A 15,439-nucleotide genomic window follows, 5' to 3' on the forward strand; every position below is an offset into this window, starting at 1 on the left:
ACCGAAACGTAAGATACAAAACAGCTTGTGATGTATATTTTGCACCGGAAATTACTGAAAACCCGAACCAATGCTGTGTGCAATAGGATAAACACGCTGTGCACAAACAATGCTATTTTGACCAGCTGATAACTTGTGAAGAGCTTATAAAATGTGTAAAGCTTTGCTGTAAGGAGACACAGTCCACAACATCCCGACTATGACGGAAAAAACAGGTCTGCTTGAGCATTCTGTCCCTTTTAGGCTTGAATCTTGTGACATCACTTGCTGGTTTGGTTCATTTTCAATGTCTTTGGTCCATGTCGCAAACTTCACCAGAGTTTGAAGTGGACATCCTGAAAAGGTGGGTCTTGGTACGTATGTTTGGGTGCACACTAGGGCTGCAACGACACCTACGAAAATACGTCGACATGCGTGAAATGCATCGACGCGTCATATTATTTACGTTCTAGAATAGAATAGATCTAGAATAATGGCGGCTTCTGCTCCCGGGCATGGTGAAAATGATAATTTATCATATAAAGCCAGACCGCGACATTCAAAAGTGTGGGAGTACTTTAAACAGAAGACGAATAAAACTGTGCTTTACTCGCTCTGTAACGCCGGTTTCACACTGAAGCTGTGCGTGTGGAGAGCGGGAGCCGTGCATGCCCATTGCGCTTTCACATTGCCAGTGTTTGTCTCGCGCAGCTCAACCATGGTGTGTGTATTGCAAATACAGACGAATATTGTCCATTCCGTCACATTTTCCGGTGTTCTTCTCCGACCCCAGTACGTCTCGTGCTTTGATTTATTATGGGCTGCATATATCTGCTGCAAATTGACCGGGTTCCCCTCTGTCCCAAACACATATGCATATACAACATGCCTTATATAGGTAGTTTACATGATTAAAGTAACATTAAAGTTAAGATATGTCTCTAGTTTTAATCATTTAAATGTGTCTTTGAAGTTTGGGCAAAAACTTCTGGCAGCTTTAGTCGTTGTTTATGCACATGTATATCTTCAAAATAGACGACTAGTTATACATTAACACTATGGTGAAAGCTCCTGTATGTGAACCTTTTGCAGATAAATACAAGTGCATTTTTGTTTACTATTGACACAAATCGATAAGTAAATCATACTACATATATTTCATTATAAACTGGCATACTAACTAAGTACACTACCCTTCCTGAAATACAATTAATATTGTCATCATTCATTGATTTCATGTTAAAATAATATACAAATTCACTACCCTCTTTGAAATACAATAATCAGTAAAAAAGAATCATCAGATTAATCTGAAAAGTAATCATTAGATTAGTCGACTAATCGGAAAAATAATCGTTAGATTAGTCGACAGAAAAAATAATCGTCAGATTAGTCGACAGAAAAATAATCGTTAGTTGCAGCTCTAGTGCACACCAGCGTTCGGATGGCAGCGTTCACACTTATTCAAATGAACCGCACTAACAGAGCAATCGCACAAGGGTTCGTTTCAATCGAACCAGACCTGCTAAGTGTGAACACAGCCTTAGAGAGAACACGAAAGACTTACGTCAATGTCGAAGGACTCGTTGAAGGTGACAGAAGGAAACACCTTCAGGCATGCTGGGTGGGAACTGCGACATGCAGAAAACACTGACAGAAGCTTGAATCTCCGCCCATCAGGAAGCTGCAGCCTGGGGAAAATGTCAATTATATTCTGTGAGAAATAGGTTTAGTACGGCAAGAGAGAGAGAAATTAAATCAATGCACTGTAATCTTCCTAGGGTGCCCTTGGGCAATTCAAATTAAAAATCACAATGACCCTTAATTCTCTTAACCCTGGAATATAATTACTGCAGTAAATTGCACTGCTTCTAATTATTATCATATGTGTCTTAATGCATGTTAAAGTCGTGAGGCAAAGTGTTTGCGACAAAACTGTCAGTAGAAACATCCACTCCTTTTTGTTGCATCAGCTGTTGCAGGATCTACTCTGTACTGACATCTTCACTATTTATTAATCACACTTTAAGGTCAGAGCCTTGCACGTTCACGAAACTTAATTGCATCTCAGAGCTAAATTAGACTTGCTGCATTAATTACACTGCTTATGAAAATATGTCAAGTTTCATTGATTTCCAAACATACCCAGTTACTCGAACATATGGCAGGCGTCATTCAGAACACATTTAGTTTTTCATGTAGCTTTTCTTTCCGACGAGAACAAAAACGTTATTTGTGCGTCATATGCAACTAGGTTTAGATGGTTCCAAATGTCTTATTTATCAATAAGTTAAAACATTAGCTATGCATAAATCACTGAACATAAACGGCAATGGACACACAAAACTGTTATACACTGAAAGATTTGTTTGTCTGAATTAGGATGAGAACCCCATAAGCTGATAAAACTGTATAATATGCTTTGCGCTGGCTTATGTAAGCCCTGGGTAAGCCTTCTGAAGACACTAAATGTTTTGGACAAAAAAAATGATGTTATTCTATTGAGGTTTTCTTTTCTTTTGGTTTCTGAATCGTTTGATCTGTCTGTATGAATCTAGTCTTTTTTCATACTTGATCTTAGTTTTGTAGTGGAGACCACCTAAACCAGGCAAGTTCGGTCCTGCTGTCCTGCAGAGTTTGACTCCAACACTGAAAAACCCTCACCTGCCTGTAGCTTTAGTAATCCTGAAGACACTGATGAGCTTGTTCAGGTGTGTTTGATTAGGGTTGGAGCTAAACTCTGCAGGACAGCGGCTCTCTAGGACTGAACTTGCCTACCAAGACCAAGTCGAGACCAAGACCAGCGTGTGCCGAGACCAAGAAAAGACCAAGACTTTGTGGGGTTGAGACCAAGACAAGACCAAGACCAAGGCAGGGCGAGACAGAGTAAAGACCAAGACCAGACCAGCACACAGAAATGTCTTATATTTAAAGCTGCAGTCCGTAGTTTTTCCTCTTTGTCGCCATCTCTGTTCAAAATCTGCAATTGCAGTTATTCACAGAATTATCAACTTTACGTGAATCGTGCCTCGGCACGGCACAGAGCGGAGGAATCCAATGTTTCGAGCAGAATGTGCGGCTGTCAGTCACCGCGGCGGTGTGGATACAGTCATTTAGAATCACAGATTCTACTTTTTGAAAGCTTGACCAACATAAGAATTTTCACCGGAAAATGTTATCTGACCAAGTAGCTAACATCCCCTTTTATTTTGACCAACTAAGGGGAAAAAAGCATTACAGTAAATCGCGATGATTAAATCTAACGATCGCTTATCATATCATGTCAAACCTTGCAAATTATACTTTGTTTTCAAATTGTTAATGTTAACAACATCAGCATAGCATGACTACATTTAGGGCCCTATCTTGCACCCAGCGCAATTGACTTTGTACACCGACGCATGTGTCATTCCTATTTTGCACCTGCGCAAAGCGCGCTTTTCCCTCCACAGAAGCACGTCGCTAAACTAGTGAATGAACTTGCGCTCCCTGGGCGGTTCAGCGCAAAAAAGGAGGCGTGTTCCGGTGCAAACAATCCCTGGTGCTATTTTGCTGTTCCATTAAACAATTGCGCCACTGACCAGAAAAAACCTAGTCTAAAGTCAGTGGCGCGTTGCGCGTTGTTCCTTATGCTATTTTAAGGGCGCATGCTTGACCATAATGTATAGCGTGCACAACGCGCATACACTTTGCTCATGTAATCTACACAGATGCAACAGTTATTTTTGCAAATCATAAATTGTTACACTAAAAAATATTAACACATGAGATGACGGAAATCATTGTGGTGTGCCACGAAGATGTGAAAAAATAGGCATAAATCTAGCTTACAAATTATTCAGGCTAGTTGTTGTCTAATAATTAAGGATCAGACCTGTTTGCCCAATAGTGGCAACTTCTGGCAAGACATATATGTATATAAGGACATCTAACAAATTGGTTTGTCCGTCAAGAACCAGGAAAAAAAATCGGTGAGGGTGGACGCAGCGATGTCCTCTGCTGGCGTCAGGTCCTGAGTAGAGGCAGATCCACCTCCCGTTACACGGCGTGCCCGATTGATGCTGGCAAGCTTGGACTTTCCCCGTCTTCTGATGTCATTGTAGCGCTTGCGGCACTGGTGCGACGTCCTGGGGATGCCAGCTGATGAAACAATTGTGGCTATTTCCTCCCACGCCTGTTTAACCGACGCTATTTTGGGTGGGTTTCTCCGATCCCCATACAACACAACTTCTCTGTCTTTCACTGCTCTTACAAGCACATCAGTCTCCTCGGCTGTGAACCGCTCCTGGCGTGCGCCTGGTAAATACACCATAATAATAGCAATCCATAATGGAACTTGCGCACCTGCTTTTACAGGGAATGTTGGATGACGCTCTGATTGGTTTATTCACGTTACGCCCAAACCACACCTATGAATAATGAAGCTACTTCAGACCAACCCATTTTAGATTTGCGCCGGGCGCAAGAGCCATTTATCCCGCCGGGAAAATAGCAACAGCGCCGAGACCCGCCCACAAAGTTACTTGCGCTTCGCGCTTTGACACTTGCGTTTCAGATCGTTAAAATAGGGCCCTTAATGTGTATTAGGGCTACCTGTAGTTCACTTTCCATTTCTGTGCAGTCTAATTTCTAATCGTCATATACCAACAAATGAATGTGGAGTAGAGGTGAATTGCTCCCTCTCATAGCTAGCGCAAAATAATTGATATTTACCGTAATGCACATAGCAAAACGAGAAAGGCAAAACAAAGAAAACTCTTTAACTGTATGAAGTAAGCGAACAAGTGTGCTTCTATTACATAATTTAACCATTGAAATGTCTTGTCCAGCAGAAAAAAGCATCTCTGCGTCCGTTTTGAACCCCTTCAAAACACGCAGTTCACGGCAACTTTCAAAAGCTCTTTTTATCCTTGTTTTCGCATGGGCCCGGTTGAAGTCTCTTTTCTGTAGCCACTCCGAAAGTCTGAAGTCTTTTGCATTTTCAACGGGTGAATCTCCGGTGATTGTCGTTTGAACCTTTCTGGATCCGCCATCCGGGGACTGCAGATGGAAACTAGCATTAGCTAATTCTGGTACAAAACATCTTTTCGTAAGATTAATGTATTTTGTACATTGTCCCTGACAAATAAACTAATTAAATTAAATTAAATCAAATTGATACTTTACCGTATTTTCCGGACTATAAGTCACACTTTTTTTCATAGTTTGGCTGGTCCTGCGACTTATAGTCAGGTGCGACTTATAGCCAATATCAAAATGAATTCATACTGACTGACAAGAATAAACATTTAGCTACATCTACAGCTGCGAGAGGGCGCTCTATGCTGCTCCTGTAGCCTACCCCTGAAAAAATTAACTGAAAACAACTGAAAACTGAAAAAACTTTTAACTGAAATATTAACTTAAAGACAACTGAGAAAGACTGAACACAAACAAAATGCCCCCCCCAAAAATAAAATCCTATTCTGCCAATTACAAACTGCAGGTAGTAAAATATGCAGCCGAAAACGGTAATCGAGCAGCAGAAAGAAAGTTTGGAGTGAGTGAGAAACTTGTGAGGGACTGGCGAAAAGCAGAGGTTACTTTAACTTTAATTAAGAAAACAAAGAAAGCTAATTGTGGACTGAAAGCAAGATGGCCAGAGCTGGAGTCCACAGATGGGTGCTTGAAACAACGCTCTGCCGGGAGAGGCTCAGCTATGCGAGACAAACGCTGCCAGTGTGAATGCACAATGGCTCCCGCTCTCCATCCGCACTGCTTCTGCCCTACCAACACTTGCGCGTGCGGTGTGAAGCCGGCGTTAAAGTCCAGTATAATGCGACTTATAGTCCTGTGCGACTTATATATGTTTTTTTCCTCCTCATGACGCATTTTTTGACAGATGCGACTTATACTACGGAGTGACTTATAGTCCGGAAAATACGGTAATTATATCAAGTGCTCTGAGAAAAGGCTTAAATCTCCACCTCCAACATCCTCTCATGCAATATAGCCTACTAGCCGGGACACCATCTTTATGTGTACAGATGTAATGATGCAAAGACATGCATGAATTTCCCGCGGAAATCCACCAGTACCACTGGAATTAAAAACATTATTACAAGCTTACTGTTGTAAATCGAGCTAAGCTGAGCAGATAGTTTTGAACACTGGCTGGTTATGTACTTGCCAATTTTCAACCCAAAAAAGTTACGGACCGCAGCTTTAATGAATAAATACAATTAGAATGGTAAGACACTACAGCGCTGTTACCAATCAAATCACTAACAATCAAATTCATGAATTAGTACACCTGCATAAATAATGTTCAGATTCATTTAACATTAAAATATTAACAGTCACAGAATCATTTATTCAACCGATTTGTTAAAAGCAGCTGATTCATTTTATAACGAAACGTTGCCGAATTAGCAAAGACACAGTTTAAAATTTGTCATTTAATATTAACTTTGTTTATTGAACGTTTGTATGAATCAATATCATTTGCAATCACGCTTATATTCATGAAAACAGCTCTCTTGCTCTTGTAATATTGCTTAACCCTCTGGGGTTCTTCGGATCAAAAATGACCCGAAGTGTTTTATAAAAAAACAAAATTAAATCTTAGCTTCATCGGAATGGTCCAAAACTTGGTGACTTTATTGGTACTTGGTATATGAACACCCAAAAAAATTGGGGACAGGATTTGAAAAGTCTAAGTGGTCGGAAAAAAAAAGTTACACTTAGGACCTTCGGGTCAAAAATGAGCCCCAAAAGCTAATTGTGTTAAATCTATTTTTTTTACGACCACTTAGACTTTTCAAATCCTGTCCCCAATTTTTTGTGGGTGTTCATATACCAAGTACCAATAAAGTCACCAAGTTTCTGACCATTCCTATGAAGCTACGATTTTTAAAAAAGAACCCCAGAGGGTTAATTATATTCTGTTTATTTTAAAAAAAGATAAAATTCACACTTTTGTGGGCATTTATATTAATTTTGGGCATTTTTGAGACAATTCTGCATTGATTTTGAACCCGGCCGCACAGTAACACAAGAAATCACATTACAAAGAACTTATTGATTGCATTTTAAGCAGAAAGCTGTAAATCAAATCACATTAATGATGTTAAATCAGACAGTGCACCGGCAATTTAATGATATCCTTGCAGTTGTGGTCTTGACTGGTCTTGAGATAAAATCCTGAGTCCTCTAAGTCCGAGACCAAGTCAAGGCAGAGGAGAAATGCAGTCGAGACCGAGAAAAATTGTCTTAATACCGGTCTTGAGTACCACAATACTACTTGATCTATACCTATACTTTCTCTAGGTTTCCTTTATGCTCGTGTTCTGCTGTATCTCTCTTTCTCTCTTGACGTGAAAGATGGTGGGCTCAGGTCAAGCATGAGTTGCTAACCTGTCCCCTCCAGCACAGTCTACACAAGGACTCTAACAATCAGTCCTGTCACTGAAGCAGTAACGATATATCCGGGATTATGTCCGAATGATAGATCCCTCCTCTGGATCTGCTTGCATGAGTAAGGACAGGATTCAAGGAGGTTCTGCGTAGGCGGGCCGAGCTCAGCGCTGTGTTTGAGAGCTCAGGGAGAATTCACGACCTGCTTAAAGGTTTCAGGTGTTGGTTACAGTGTTGAGGTGTTCCCCTCGCCCCCTCCAGCACAGACGGCACCATGGGTCACTGAGTTTGAGCAGGTGGCGCTGACTTCTTAATACCTGTGGGAAACGCTGTGAGGACACTGCAGAAGAGCAAAAAACAGGAAAGAGAGGAAAAAAATGGGTGTGTTGAAGCTCTGGCACTCTCGATGCTTGGTTTGGGACATCTGTGGCGGGATAAAACCATCTGGATGTGCTGTTGCTGATTTAGCTGACTGACAGCTGTCACTACTCCTCGTTGAAATGCCATCGTTATTTTAGGATGTGCGCTCGTAACCCTGCTGACTTCCTAGTTGGGTTTCTCGAAAGCACGTATGCATTGGCGAGGAGTGAATCATTGTGTGATGTCTAGATGAATTATCTAGATACAGTCATCAGTGTGTGTAATTCTAAAGCAAAAAAAAATATTGCCTTCATAATATTTCATCAAAATGTAATGGCGTATCTTTTCAGATGAGCCACCAGCTCTCCTTTTTCATCCTCTCCTCTCCAGCCATCTGTCATAGAAACCACTTCCACAATCCAATCAATTCCAATGGATAACATCAAGTCCTGTCATACATTTGTAGTTGTTGTTTATCATGTTTTACTCAGAAGTACATTGCTTTTTGAAAGTAGAATTGGTTGTGAATGCCTTTTTTATGTTGACTTTAATCTGGAAATATGCCATCAAATTTAGAAAAAAGATATTAGTCTATTGTGATTGATCTACTCTGCTCTGATTGGTCAGATGGCCCAGTTTGTTGTGATTGGTCTAGCCTGCTCTGATTGGTCAGATGGCCCAGTCTGTTGTGACTGGTCTACTCTGCTCTGATTGGTCAGATGGCCCAGTCTGTTGTGATTGGTCTAGTCTGCTCTGATTGGTCAGATGGCCCAGTCTGTTGTGATTGGTCTAGTCTGCTCTGATTGGTCAGATGGCCCAGTTTGTTGTGATTGGTCTACTCTGCTCTGATTGTTCTACTCTTGATGATCAGAAACTAAACTAAGCTGAACTAGAGCTATTTTTTAAACTGTTCCCAAATATTTTAAGGGATTTAATTAATTAAATGAGATGTACAGATTACAGGGTTTTGGAGTGCAAACCATTGCTAAATATTATTAAAGTAATAATATTGCATAGACTCTTAGGCCTGGGACAGGGTTTAGATTAAGCCAGGATTAAGCCTTAGTTCAATTGGGACATTTAAGTAGCTTTTAGAAATGTGCCTTAGTAAAAGCATAAATAAAAACATTACTGGTTTGTCTTGAGACAAAACAACGACACTGACATATTTTAAGATATGTCCGTGTGTGCGTTGCTTTCAGTTTAAACAACTCAAACATGCATTTTAGTCTGGGACTAGGCTTAAGCCTTGTCTGTGAAACCGGGAGTTAGACAACTAATGCCAAAATATTTCTCCTGAAAAGTGGTAAAAGCAATTTAAATATATATATATAAATATTGGTTTTGCATTAAAAACACATTTTATGAGTGGAAGTTTCATACTGAATGTTGAATAAGTTAGCATCTCTGTTTGCTGATGTTGTTATATTCAGATCTCGCATGCATTACTGTCCAAAACCTCAGTTGCAAAAAGATGATTCATACGTTTATTTTCTTAAATTACATTTTAGCTGTCTCAGTCAACTTAGTGACACTGCAAAAATATAATATTAAGTTCAAAATCAATGTTTTTTATGACTTCCCTTCCATATTCCTTATTGTTTTATTAGAAGGCTTGTTTCCAGACCAGAGATTGTATTAGTATTTTATTTTCCAGCCAGTTCAGCATGTTCTGTTCACATGGTTTTTGTTTGTCTGATTGACCTGGCCTCCCTTTTGTCTGTCTCTCCCACATCAAGAGAGTTCCCCATCGAAAAAAAAGGACTTCAAAAGAGAACGAATTGCTTAATGCTTTTTTTTCACCCACTAATGAAAAGTCAGTCATCATTTACTCAACCTCATGTTGCTACAAACCTGTATGAGTTTCTTTCTTCTGTGGAATACAAAAAAAGATATTTTGAATAATGCTCAGTCTGCTCTTCTCCACACAAGACGGTGGCCAAAAATGAGACCCTAAAAGTAATCAACATGAGGATGAGTTGACATGTGGCCACATTTGCAGCAAACGTTTTTGGGCAAAAAAATATCCAGCCTATTGTCAGTAGAGTAGCGATGCATTACGCACAGCTCACACTGTTAAACCAAGCAGCTTTCTGGACACTGAATTTGCGTGACCAACTTGAACCCGTTGCGAAATCTGCATGGGGAAATGTTTTCACCGTCGCACAAAATCCACAATCACATTAATTCAAGTGACTGGATTTTGCTGGCGAAAATTTGCGGAACAATGGTAACTTTGACTAGCCTGGTCCTACCAGACTCTCGTACATTTCATTTGTACAGAGAGTCTGGCCACTCTCCATTGACAAGCTTTAACTTCCTTGAAGGCGGGTTCTCTGTTGAAGTTTAAAACTATTGGATCTGCCCAGAGCCGCTCTGGATCTGCCATAACCAATTGCTAACGTTTGGTCGTGACACGTCATCTCAAACTAGCGCACAACATCAACGTCATCGTTCTCAGCCACTCCCTCTGTTCGCTGATTGGACCGGTTAAAATTTGACCGGAGAAAAACGTGATTATGCGATCGCATAATTCAATGCATAATCAGCCAAAGTCTGCATATTTATGCGGGGGCCGAATTTTTTTCAAATACGTCACACTTCGCTGAATAAAATTTCCGCACGCAAAATATGACAACAAAGTTGCAACAAAGTAACATATATCTTAGCAGAAAGTTGAAAAATGTTGCGTGTACTTCACACAATAGCAGCCATTTCGCCCTATTGCCATGGGAACGTTATGAAGTGACGTAATTACGCGACGTGAACATCATCAAAAAGCTGCAAACCCCGCGATGAAACCATTATGAAGCACGCAAATCATTCTCATTTGCCAACAAAAATAAGCGCAAAAGCGTGCAAAGCAGTTTCCCAGTGTGTTACATGACATTCAGGAGTTGATGCAACTTTACAGTTGTAAGATTGCACTTTTTTGTGGGTTAAATCATACTAGTTACAAAAACCTTACAGTTGTAAGTATATTAGTAGTATGTTAATTTACGTTACATTAAGAGATTGCACTTCGTCCATTGGAAGCACTTATTTTAATTAAAGGTGTCTGTTTTGTATAGCTACCTCTGTAAAACAGGAAGCACACATTTTATTTTTTTATATTTTATTCATTCATTTTTACAGAAGTTGTAGCATATTCCTTTTGTAAAGCTACATAACTTGTTTGACTCATCAATGTTTTGTAAGTTTGAGCTATGTGTTTATTAAGGTCTGAAATAAAACAAGATGAGAACTTTCCCTTAACTGTCACCCCCTTTTTGAGAATACACATGAAAATGCACTATCCAAACTTAAAGGGCTGTAATTCAATAATGCTTTGGAATATAGACCTAAGTTTGGTCTTGTTTTAAAGAAGACACTCTGCAGATTATTGCTGAAGTGAAAGCAATTCAAAATATGAAAGTTGTGGAAGGTTAAATGTACTGTAAATGAAAAATACTGTATTAAATATTTTTATTTCATATAAAATATATATTTTACAAAAAAAGTTTTACTCTAAACTTACGATAAATTACGATAAAATCAAAGCCATGTGTCTAACCAAGTTGTGTTCCAAATTTGAAGTTGATATCACAAAAATTGTACTTCCCATGAGATTTTGTTTAGCGCTATACATAAAAAAAGCCACCTTTTTGTTTTTTTGATGCATTTTCCTGTAAATTTCTGTCCAAATATCACTTCCATCACAAAACAGTCACCAAATATGGACCCTTGAGACTCAGACCTTTCCGACGATATGTGTTTTATCAAGATTGGAAAAGATTTTGATTATAAAATAGTTAAAATAATTGTTGTAATATGAAACCCCGCTAGAATAATTTAGAGTACCGTTTCCATGGTAACACAATGTCCGATTTTTTTAAACGGTTTTCACAGGATGAATTTTGAGTTTGTAAGCTTTCAAATGATACCTAATTTATGATAATTACTTGAATATATGATACGAAAAAAAGGCAATAAAAAAAAAGCATTTTTTAAGAAAACGTGCTGCAAAATCAAGGATTTTTGCTCGCAACAATCACAAAAAAAATCCACATTTTCCTGGAAGGACTGATTAATTTATATTTGATTTATTTGGGATTTACTAAACCCCAGCTCAGCGCTTAACTCCACACACTGGCAATATTTGAAAAAAGCTGGAACAGTGGGAAGAGCCCAGCGGAGACAGAGGGGACGAACCGAGGGCGGGGCTGAGTGGAGGGCGTGCACCTGAGACCCGCAGTGACGGATTGATTGACAGCTGTCTGACTCGCGAGTCGCAAAGATGGAGAATGACCGGAGTGACGCCAGTAGCTTTGCAACAGAGCGTTCATTCTCCTACAGTCACTTGGAGTGGAGGAGGGTGAATTGTCTGTAGACAATTATCAATGCGAGCCGCTGGCTCAAACTGCATTAACTCCCGATGCCGATGATGCCAGCGAAGCAGCAGCGCAAGAGAGAATGAACTAATCTATGAACAGTCAAATCCTTAGAGCTACTGAATGCCACTAATAGATCAGATAGATTCGATGTATTTTTATTCAAATTAACTAAATCAATAAGCAGCGCAGGACTAATAAGCTCAAACCTAATAGCCTCTTATAAACAGATTTCCTCAAATACAAGTTAGACTTTATACGGCCAGCACGTTGCGGTATTGTTGTTCGTTACCACGGCAACCACTTGCGTGTCAGGGTTTGAAAGTGTGTCTCATGTATGAAAATTATCTTCTGTACACATGACGGGCGGCAATAATATCGCAAGAAAAGCCTGAAGTGTACTGACAACTGCATTATTCAACCGCATTTTCTTCATTACAATGTTAAAGCAAGTGTCAAGTCAGTTTCATTCATAATGTTTCTACTTCATGTAACATGACAGTTCATACTGGAGTGAAGCCGTTCTCATCGTGTGATTGGGTAAAACATTTCTGAGGGCGTGGTGAGCTCATGCCAGGGGCGCGGATAGTGAGCCGTTGGAAGTGCTGTCCTACGTCACGATGTACCACAACGTCCAATAGGAAAATTCAACTGCAGTAGCCACCGTTCAACCTTAAGAGGGCAGCACTCAGACAGTTTTACACCATATATTATAGAATTAAAACACTTTATACCCAAAACATTTACTCATATCAATGAACAGCATTAATAAAGCCCCAGTCTTACAGATCATTAAATGGTTAGTTCACCCAAAAATGAAAATTCTGTCATTCATTACTTACCCTCATGTCGTTCGACACCCGTCAGACCTCCGTTCATCTTCAGAACACAAATGAAGATATTTTAGTTGAAATCTGATGGCTCTGAAAGGCCTCCATTGGCACAATGGCACGGTTCACTCTCAAGACCCTTAAAAGGTACTAAAGACGTCGTTACAAAGTCCATCTCACTACAGTGGTTCTAAAATAACTTTATGAATCGGCGATAATAGTTTTTGTGCGCAAAAAAACCCTAAATAACGACTTATATAGTGATGGCGATTTCAAAACAAGGCATCATGAAGCTTCGAAGGGTTATGAATCAGTGAGTCGAATGATGATTCGGATCGCGTGTCAAACTGCTGAAATTTGGCGATTCAAACCGCGGATTCGACTCACTGATTCATAACGCTTCGAAGCTTCATGATGCCTTGTTTTGAAATCGCCATCACTATAGAAGTCGTTATTTAGGGTTTTTTTGTGCACAAAAACTATTGTCGCCGATTCATAAAGTTATTTTAGAACCACTGTAGTGAGATGGACTTTGTAACGACGTCTTTAGTGCCTTTTAAGGGTCTTGAGAGTGAACCGTGCATTGAGCCAATGGAGGCCTTTCAGAGCCATCAGATTTCAACTAAAATATCTTCATTTGTGTTCTGAAGATGAACGGAGGTCTGACGTGTGTCGAACGACATGAGGGTAAGAAATTAATGACAGAATTTTCATTTTTGGGTGAACTAACCCTTTAACTAAAAAAATTTGTTTTAGGGTTTAGTTACCCTTTAAAAAAAAAAAAATCTCATTTTAGAACACCACCGCCACTGATATATAGTAACCGCCTTTAAACATGCCACACATGGTGGAACATGGCACATGTTTGTGTTCGCTGGCTCGGACTCAGCGAGCTCTTAACGTGATTGCTGTTCAGATGATGTATGCGTCATGTGACAGTTTCAGGTGGCTGTCGTGATGATTTGTCATGTGTTGACTGTTCATCAAAGCCATCTGCCAGAAAATAAAGCCTGTTGTGTTTGCATTTGTTTGTTAATTCGCTTGCCATTTGTTTGTAATGTATTTAAAATCAGTTTTTCTGCATATTAAAGTGACAGCTGCAATATCAATTAGACTGCTCTGCTATGTGGCGATATGTTTCATGTCAGTATTGTCACAGATTGTCCTTGAAGGGTTCTCCGCAGGCTGCCGTTTAACTGCGAGGTGACCTCTCTTTGTTTACCTGTGCGGACGGGGACTTGTGTATTCGTTTTGAGTGACACACATATTGCTGCCGCTTGGCAAACAACAAATACGCAGGCTGTCTCCTGCTTTTATTGGCAATGAGATTTATATCAACATAATTGATCTGCCCCCGTTCTTCAGCAGAAAAAGCACATTAATACGGCTCGACCGCTGAGCGATACACACCCACCAGCCCCTAGAGCCATGAGCTGTCACATGTCAAACTGCCAGGACTTCTTCTCAAACTGGAGGCTGCACGCAGGGTCAGGGTGACCGTGGCAACCATCCTGCCAATCACAGCCCAGTAAGAGACAACAGCACATCCAGAAAAGTGCTCAGAGCGCTTTTTAGCCACGGTACAAGGTGCTGGAGACATAGTACGTCAAGAACATTTGAAAAAAACGTCATTTGTGTTTTGTTATGGGGGATGTGAAGACATAATGAGAAACAAAAAGCATCTTTTTATTCAACTATTTTGCATGTTAGGTATGAAATTGAGTCACTTATCATTATATTACCCTCTGTTGCATTTGCACAATATTCATAGATATACAGATATACATTAATATACATCTCAAAGTCGTTTCTATTTATGTTTCAGAGTCGTGCCTAACGCACTTGTTCTGACACGCGCTGTGGTGTTGCAGATCTGACCTGTTTTATTACCCTTTTGTCCATCTTCTCTTGACTGTTGCTAATGAAGATGGTTAAAACGCTTAAAAATAGGACAATAAAAACATCACTTTCTGTCTTCTGTGGAATACAAAAGAAGATACAGTTTCAACTGAAAGTCAATGGGGTCCAAAAGATCATTGGATCTCATTGACCCTTGTTAAAAAGAAGTACACTTTACAATACTTTAAAGAGTGCTTATTATGGATATATATACTTAAGTACAAACTAAATCTAATCATTTCATACACTTAATTGCATGTTAAAGGGATAGTTCACCTAAAAATGAAAATTAGCCCATGATTTACTCACCCTCAAGTCATCCTAGGTGTATATGACATTCTTTCAGACGAACACATTCAGAGTTATATTAAAACATGTCCTGGCTCTTCCAAACTTTATAATGGCAGCCCAAAATTTGAAGGCCAAAAAAGTGCATCCATTCATTACAAAAGTGCTCCACACGGCTCCAGGAGGTTAATAAAGGCCTTCTGATGCCAAGCGATGTGTTTCTGTAAGAAAAATATCAATATTTAAGACGTAAGTAAAATATTTTCCTTCCGGCGAGCCGTCTTCCGTATTCAACTTAGGAAGAAAGTGCAATGCCTC

The 15,439-nt window shown here is 39.7% G+C and overlaps 1 protein-coding gene across 1 annotated transcript in view; it reads left to right on the plus strand.

Moving 5' to 3' along the window:
• Positions 1-299: 299 nt before the first annotated feature.
• The window catches only part of fam20ca (FAM20C golgi associated secretory pathway kinase a), a gene marked incomplete at both ends in the record, with an annotated part of 51,934 nt that continues 36,794 nt past the window's right edge, over positions 300-15,439 (plus strand). Inside the window, one exon of the mRNA XM_079811215.1 lies at positions 300-343. Coding sequence (XP_079667341.1) covers positions 300-343 — 44 coding nt within the window. The remainder of the gene's footprint in view (positions 344-15,439) is intronic.

The sequence above is a fragment of the Gobio gobio genome (genome assembly GCF_949357685.1).
Source record: "Gobio gobio genome assembly, chromosome: 1".
NCBI classification, from domain to species: domain Eukaryota; kingdom Metazoa; phylum Chordata; class Actinopteri; order Cypriniformes; family Gobionidae; genus Gobio; species Gobio gobio.